This window comes from Microtus pennsylvanicus, chromosome 22, assembly GCF_037038515.1.
Source record: "Microtus pennsylvanicus isolate mMicPen1 chromosome 22, mMicPen1.hap1, whole genome shotgun sequence".
Taxonomy (NCBI): Eukaryota; Metazoa; Chordata; class Mammalia; order Rodentia; family Cricetidae; genus Microtus; species Microtus pennsylvanicus.
The window spans coordinates 14,041,807-14,050,392 of record NC_134600.1 but is presented as its reverse complement, the minus strand read 5'-3'; the positions used below and the strand labels follow the sequence as shown (position 1 = coordinate 14,050,392).

Here is an 8,586-nt window from a genome sequence, read left to right as displayed (position 1 = left end):
TTCGCAGGATCCCATAGAAAGAACATCGCCCCCATGACAGCTGGAAGTAATTCTAAAAGACTACATCCTCTCTCCCAACAAAGTTTGTCCTAGGGGTAGGGACATCATTTAGGAGTTGATTATAATTGGTATAGGGTTGCGGGTTGGAAGGGACATTTTATGGGCTCAGGGATTTGTTTGAAAAATAAAGGGAAAATTGGATGGAATTAGATAGTGTGAGTTTACATACATTAATAGTAATAGTGAGTAATAGAGTGAATGCTTGAGAATTATAATTTATAGGCAATTGCTTTGATATAAATTTTTGTATATTGACATAAAGTTAAATATTGAATATTCTATGCATTCATGCTTCTTTCTTTGCTTAAAACATTTTATATATTGATAAATATATTTATGAAATTGCAATGTACATTTCTTCCACTGATCAAGACACTTATTCATTGGTTACATTTTGAGCCCATTGTTGTTTATTGTACAATATTCTAATATGAAGTCTTAGTTTTGAAATATATAGGTATTAGAATTATAGATCAATAGTCATCTATGTTTGTCATTCTTTTTAGTTAGAATAATCAAGTTTTTTAGACACATAAAGAATATATTTTGCATAGATAGGTAATCTTCAACCACTTCAAAGAGCTGTAAAATATGGAATTTAAATAACCTAGGGCACTGTTGAAGTAAGACACAATTACTACTGGTAGCATTGATCTATTTTCCAGAGAATGTTGACCACAAAAGACACTTGGAGCTTGTTTTCTTGTTGTCAAAAATGGCCTTTGGGCAAAGACATGCTCATGCCTTAACCTCTGACAAGATACATGGTACCGAAAATGGATAAGCAGTACTGTTAAATCTTGACTGGCATTTATCTCAGCAAATATACCCACCTCTGTTTTCTGAGTGTTGTGGTAAAGGCAAAATACACCAATATGCCCAGTTTGTCCATCTTTTTTTCCCTTTCTGTAGTCATTAAATTTCTCATGCACACAACGTCCTGTTGATCTTTTCTCTTTTTCTCTCCCTGTGAATAGATACACCTCTTCTAAGGTGGTATCCTATACAAAGGACACAGAAATAACAGAATTGATTCTCCTTTTCAATTTCCTTCTAATGTGACTGTCTATATCATGGAACAAGAATGGGGAACACCAGAATCATTAAACTATACTTTCAAAGAAGTATGCATTTCACTGTCATACTTACATTGTACTCTTGTATGGTATATTTTGAAGGCAATGACCTATGATGATGTGCACATCAACTTCACTAAGGAAGAGTGGGATTTACTGAATCCTTCCCAGAAGAATCTCTACAAAGATGTGATGCTGGAGACCTACAGGAACCTAACTACTATAGGTGAAAATGAATTTCCTTCATGTTTCAAAATATGGAGACAACTTATCCTTGGTTTATGATTTCTTCTGTAATTTGTTTTAGAGAAAGAAGAATGAGGTAAATTACACAGTCCCAGTTTTTGGTGCACTTAAGATAATAAGCTAATTATTGCACATTCTTAAATAACATAACATCTATTCTGGTACTGTATTTTAGGATACATTTGGGAAGACATTAACACCGAAGAGCATTGTCAATGTTCTAGAAGACATGCAAGGTAATTTTCTTGGGCAAGTTCATAACAATTTCCCTTGAATAGTTTGTAATGTGTTCTGGAACTTTAAAACAAAAGCAACAGTGTAAATAAGCACAGCTTTAAATTTATTGATGGCTATTAAGTTCTCACAAATCCATATATGTAGTAATATGGGTGGCGGGGCTGCGTCCCCGGCACCCTGGCCGCCTGGCTTGCTTATGCCCCGAAATAACACCACACAAACTGTATTCATTTAAACACTGCTTGGCCCTTTAGCTCTAGCCCTTACTGGCTAATTCTCATATCCCAATCAACCCATCTCTGTGAGCACCAGTCTAGGTGAGCACTGGTCTTACCGGGAAGATTCTAGCCTATGTCCATCCTGGGTCAGAGCTCCATCACGTGTGTCTGCCTGGGAGTGGACATGGCGTCTCTGTCTGTGGTGTCTTACCTCACTTCCTCTTCCTCCAAGCATTCTGTTCTGTTTACTCCACCCACCTATGTTCTAAGCTATGAGCCCAAGCAGTTTGTTTTTTACTTAACCAATGAAATCAACAGATTGATATATGACTCTCCCACATCACTTCCCCCTTTTTCTGTTTAAACAAAAAAAGCTTTAACTTTAACATAGCAAAATTACATATAACAAAACAGTTATCAAGTAAAAATTACAATCTTTATCATAACTAAGGAAAACTATAACTATAACTAACTATTCTTTAACTCCATAAAAGACTAAAGAAAGATACAATATTACCTATGAAAACAAGAAATAAGAAACTTACAAAACTTGAGAAATGACAGAGACATCTTGCTACCTGGACAGTCACCCAAAGTTCCTCTGTACTGTTGGGGCATCAATCTTCAGCCTTCAGGCCCATAGTATCCAGCAGACATTTCCATGAAGCAGGAAAATTCAAAGTCAGTTCAGTCGCTATCTGTTGTGTCCTGCAGAATGTCTCGCAGGCTCTTTCATGAATCAGGAACCCCGAAAGATCATCTCACCTTTAGGCAAGTTCAGTAGTCCTCTCTCTGCGGGTTCTCTGTTCCCAGTTTATACAATAGTCCAGGCAAGAGCAGTTTCTTGCCCAAATGGCTATCAAACTCCATAAGGATCCTCTTCGATACCCATCTTCTTCTTGAAGTAGATTGGTGCCTCCAGGAGCAGAGTGTCTCATTGTCATGAAAAGTCCTAAGTTATTAAAATATTTAAAATGCCGTATTCTATAATCTTTGAAAAATATGAAGGGTGCCTATCTAAAATATATCTATGTACATCTAGAAAATCTTAATGAACATGACTACAAACTTGACTATTATGATTATCTATTAACAATCTATATTTCTAATTATACATTACATTTTTAAATGAACTACACAATCACAGTACCTTAATCAAGATCAGAAACACATATACATATAACAAAATTGACCTTAAATTTAAATCACTAAAACAAAATCCATATCAATGTAAATTATTCATATCTCCATCATATCCCCTTTAAATGTAAAAAAATGTTTATATACCATATTTGGGAACATGGGCGCAGTTTTTTTCTCCAAACTGTTTCCTGCTGAATGTGGGCATCGTTAATTAGGTCTTTCATGGTATAACCTGTGTGCTAGTTTCATCTCAGTTGGCAGTTGAGCGAAGCAATTTTCTGAAGATGTTCACAGTAACCCTTCAGGAGGACGAGGTCCATCATACCATATCAAAATAGAAGAAACGAACAGGGTCTCATCCTCTGTGAAAACAAAATAAGAAACTCCTTTCCAAAGCATCATGTCCTTAGATCCAAATTTTAAATTCAAGGCATCAACATATCTATGTTGGATTAGTTCAGCAGCATTCATAAACAAATATCTTTTGGCATCTGTTACTCCTTCCTCAGCATTCAAACAATTCAAAGAGAGCATAATAGCATACAGTATCAAAAGTCTCTGTGTATTTTCCATCACCGTGTGGCTTTATTTTAATGTAGTTCATTTCTTTTTACTTCTATTTTATATTCTCTGTATATCTTTGACATGGAATAACTCTGTGTACCAGGCTGTCCTTGAACTCTCAGAGATCCCTCTGTCTCTGCCTCCCAGGCATTGGGATTAAAGGTGTACCTACTACTCCTTGAACTCACAGATATCTGTTTGTCTCTGACTTATAGGCACTGGGATTAAAGGTGTGTGCTACCACACCTTGAAGTCATAGAGGTCAATCTCCCTCTGCCTCTCAAGTGTTGGGATTAAAGGTGTGTACTACCACACACAACAACTCTCTTCCTTTTTTTTGTTTTTTACTTTAAGAACTTTAATTTTTAGCCTGCATATATTTTTAACACAATGTAAACCATTTAGAAATCTTTGGATCTCTCTTTACTCTATATCTCTCTTTTTCTGACCACATGAGTCTTTAATTTACCAAGCAATATAGGTGGGATTAAAATCGTGGCTTTGCCAGCTAGATCCAGCCCATTCCTTAGCTTTCCAGCCTCATGGCTGAGGTACTGGCTGTAGCCATGTTTACTGCCACAACTCTATGGCATTTCAATGTTCCTACCAGCAAGTAAGTTGCAGCATTATGTCCACAGACAACACACAAGTCCTCTCTCTGTAGTCGGCCCTCCTGCCTCAAACAGTCAGAGTTTGCCCTGGCAGGACAGCCCTAAAGCCAGCATTTTTAAACAGCGCAGCTTTTTTCTTGCTACGGCTGAAAACCTAAAAGCATTCGTTCAGCTTTTCGTCAACATCGTTTAAGTGTTTCATGGCAGGACCTCTTAATGAGCTGCAGGGTTTTGCAGGTAAATCTGAGTCAGGAAACCTCTCTTAGATGAAAGTGCTTGCTTGCCTCTAGCAAGCAGAGCAGAACCAAGAAATTGCTGCTACCAAGAAACCAGGAGCAATGCTTTCATTTTGTTCTAGAATTTTTTCCCAAGCTGTCTCAGGCTTTATGTGGAAGCAGTTGTCCACGAGGGTGCCATTTGTAGTAATAGGGGCGGTAGGGCTGCATCCCTGGCATGCCGGCTGTCTGGCTAGCTTATGCTCCGAAATAACAACACACAAACTGTATTCATTTAAACACTGCTTGGCCGTTTAGCTCTAGCCCTTACTCGCTATTTCTGATATCCCAATCAACCCATCTCTAATAATCTGTGAGCACCAGTCTTAGTGAGCACCGGTCTTACCGGGAAGATTCTAGCCTATGTCCATCCTGGGTCAGAGCTCCATCGCGTGTGTCTGCATGGGAGTGGACATGGCGTCTCTGTCTGAGGTGTCTTACCTCACTTCCTCTTCCTCCCAGCATTCTGTTCTGTTTACTCCACCCACCTATGTTCTAAGCTATGAGCCCAAGCAGTTTGTTTATTACTTAGCCAATGAAATCAACAGATTGATATATGAGACTCCAACATCACATTTATCTCAATTTCATGCATGTGAATTGCATCTGCAAAACCTGCATTTAAAAAAAGTCTAGGTAGCTATGCCTAAACAGATATCACCATTTGATTCATAGCACCATGAAAGCTATGCTGTAGAAATGCTGCTTCATTTGCTTCTTGCTATTCATGACAGAAAATGTAGACATATTTCAGTGATGATGAGTATAGCTGCAAAACTTTTTACTAATCCAATAGCCCATGGTAAGCTTTGTATCACTCATATACTTTTTGTGACTGTGCTAAGTTTAGTGAAATCAGATTAGTCAATGGTCAATGGGCAGTTTCTGTGGAGAAACCTTAATATCTATACCACAAGTCTGTGAAAGTCGAACCTTGTGGATTCATTTTGGAAATCTTTTATACACTATTCTTTTTTCATATATATATATATATATATATATATATATATATATATATATATATATATGATATGTCACTCTTGACACAAGTGTATGAGCAAATGAATATGGAAAGATTTAGCATACATCTCCTTAAGAACAATTAAGAAGATAAACTGTAGTTCTTATGTAGAGTGTACATGTTTAATGTGATTTAAAAATGCAAAGTTAAATTATTTTCTATAAACATGGTTAATAAATACAAACTCACATTACAACAAAAACAAACAAACAAACATGAGTTCTCGGTCTATGCAAATACTTCTGGGTGTCTTAGTTCACTTTCCAAATGTATAATGACTCACAATATAGTAAAATTATGAATTGAGTAAAGTTGATTGAGCACTTGGTATATGCAGTTCTCTTCAAAAATGTAAAAAAATATCCTATAAAAATATAGGTATAGTTATAGATGAAAAGATAAACCATGGCACAATGGAATTTATCATCACAAATATTTTTCTAGATGTAAAATGACCCCTAATGAGAGAACAAAACATGATTTTAAACAAATCTATACAACCTTGATATTTGATTCCTTTTTATAGTTTGAAAAAATATGAAATTAATTCATATATGTATGAGGTTCAACTGCATTGAATGTGGTAAAGCTTTTACATGTGTAAATTATCCTTGCAGGATTGAAAGAAATCAAACTGGAGAGAAGTTTTCAGTATATTCTCACTGTGGTAAAGTCTTGTCTTATAACACTCATCTTCTAAGGAATGAAAAAACACGTAGTGGAGAAAAATGCTGTGAAATTAAGCAATGTGATGAAGTCTTTTCTTATCACAATCATCTTGAAATGCATAAAAGAACACACACTGGAGAGAAACTTTATGAATATGGTCACCATGATAAAGACTTCCTTTATGATACTCATCAAAGTCATAAACGAACACATACTGGAGAGAAATCATATGGATGTAATCTACATGGTAATGTCTTTGCTGATCACAGTCATCTCCAAAAGATTAAAAGAATATATACTAGAGAGACATCCTATGAATATAATCAATGTGGTAAAGCCATTGCTCAATGTACTGTTTTTCAAACACATAAAAGAATACAAACTGGAGAAAAACCCTATGAATGTAATCAGTGTGGTAAGGCCTTTGCACGTCATAATCATCTTCAATTGCATAAAAGAACACATGCTGGAGAGAAACCCAATGAATGTAATTGGTGTGGTAAGGCCTTTGCACAGAACTCTGCTCTTAAATTGCATAAAAGAACACATACTGGAGAGAAACCCTATGAATGTAATCAGTGTGGTAAGGCCTTTGCAGCTCAGATTAGTCTTCAAAATCATAAAAGAACACATACTGGTGAGAAACCCTATGAATGTAATCAGTGTGGTAAGGCCTTTGCACGTCACAGTAATCTTCAAAGGCATAAAAGAACACACACTGGAGAGAAACCCTATAAATGTAATCACTGTGGTAAGGCCTTTGCACAGCTCACTCATCTTCAAAGGCATAAAAGAACACATACTGGAGAGAAACCCTATGAATGTCATCAGTGTAATAAGACCTTTGTATGTCACAGTGATCTTCAAAGGCATAAAAGAACACATACTGGAGAGATATCCTATGAATGTAATCAGTGTGGTAAGGCCTTTGCACAACACAGTAATCTTCAAAGCCATAAAAGAACACATACTGGAGAGAAACCCTATGAATGTAATCAGTGTGGTAAGGCCTTTGCACGTCACAGTGATCTTCAAAGGCATAAAAGAACACATACTGGAGAGAAACCCTATGAATGTAATCAGTGTGGTAAGGCCTTTGCACGTCACAGTGATCTTCAAAGGCATAAAAGAACACATACTGGAGAGAAACCCTACAAATGTAATCAGTGTAGTAAGGCCTTTGCACGCCACAGTCAACTTCAAAGGCATAAAAGAACACATACTGGAGAGAAACCCTATGAATGTAATCAGTGTGGTAAGGCCTTTGCTCAACATGTTGTTCTTCAAATGCATAGAAGGACAAATACTGGAGAGAAACCCTATGAATGATATCAGTGTGATAAGACCTTTGTATGTTACAGTGATCTTCAAAGGCATAAAAGAACACATACTGGAGAGAAACCCTATGAATGTAATCAGTGTGGTAAGGCCTTTGCACACACAGTAATCTTCAAAGCCATAAAAGAACACATACTGGAGAGAAACCCTATGAATGATATCAATGTGATAAGGCCTTTGCAGAACCCTGTAAATAACAGAAAAATTCTTCAGAGATCACAAAATAAAAACACTCAACTTCATACAGAAAAGCCAAAAAATGCAGGATAGCCAAAACAATCCTACATAAAAAATAATTTCTGGAGGCATCATATTCCCTGACTTCTTCAGATGACTACACAGCTACAGTACTGAAGAGAGCCTGGTGTTGGCACAAAAACAGAAAGGAGGACTACTGGAACTGATTCTAAGTCCCAGATATCAATTCTCTTGCCTACTACACCTGATTTTTGACAAAGCACCAAAACATATAAAATGGAGAAAACATTTAAGAAATGGTGCTGGCATAACTGAATATCAATGTGGGGAAGAATTAAAGTAGATCCACATCTATCATCATGAACAAAACTCAAGTCCCAATGGATCAAAGACTACAACATGAAGACAAAAACACTGAACTACATAAAACAGAATGTTGGAAGTACACTTGAACACATTGGTAAAAAGGACCACTTTCAAATTATAACCACAGGCATCACAGACACTGAGAAAAATAATAAATGAGATCTCCTGAAGCAAATGTTTTTGTAACAAAGAACATGATCAACAATACAAAAAAGGCAGCCTGTAATATGGGAAAAGATATTCACCTATCCCACATTGGACAGAAGACTGATCTTCAAAACATACAAAGAACTTAAATAATTGGTCATCAAATAAAAAAATGGATTACTCCAATAAAAATGGAGTACAGACCTAAATAAAAAACTTTTAACATATAAATCTAAAATGACTCAGAGACACTTAAGGAAATTTCAAAACTCCTTATTCTTTAGAGAAATGAAAATCAAATCTGAAATTCCCTCTTAAATCTGTAACAATAGGCAAGATCAAAACACTGATGACAACTTAAGCTGGAGAGGATGTAGAGTTAAGGGAACACTCCTTCATTGCTGATGGGGTTACAAA

The 8,586-nt window shown here is 36.3% G+C and overlaps 1 protein-coding gene across 3 annotated transcripts; it reads left to right on the top strand.

Moving 5' to 3' along the window:
- Positions 1 to 1,241: 1,241 nt before the first annotated feature.
- Positions 1,242 to 7,449, top strand: LOC142839971 (uncharacterized). Of its 3 annotated transcripts, none has more exons than XM_075956419.1 (3): positions 1,242 to 1,362; positions 1,558 to 1,614; positions 6,482 to 7,449. In XM_075956419.1, the coding sequence occupies exons 1-3, from the start codon at positions 1,242 to 1,244 to the stop codon at positions 7,447 to 7,449; spliced, it is 1,146 nt and encodes a 381-aa protein (XP_075812534.1). The 3 variants fall into 3 exon arrangements, with proteins under 3 accessions (XP_075812534.1, XP_075812537.1, XP_075812535.1); XM_075956422.1 differs by having other exon boundaries at positions 1,329 to 1,362; positions 1,558 to 1,618; positions 6,570 to 7,449; XM_075956420.1 differs by having other exon boundaries at positions 1,329 to 1,362; positions 1,558 to 1,618; positions 6,486 to 7,449.
- The last annotated feature ends 1,137 nt before the right edge of the window (positions 7,450 to 8,586 follow it).

Coding starts and splice junctions, on each gene's coding strand:
- LOC142839971 (XM_075956419.1), top strand. CDS start 1,242: ATGACCTATGATGATGTGCACATCAACTTCACTAAGGAAGAGTGGGAT. Junction 1,363..1,557: donor CAGGAACCTAACTACTATAG/GTGAAAATGAAT, acceptor ACTGTATTTTAG/GATACATTTGGGAAGACATT. Junction 1,615..6,481: donor TCAATGTTCTAGAAGACATG/CAAGGTAATTTT, acceptor GTACTGTTTTTC/AAACACATAAAAGAATACAA.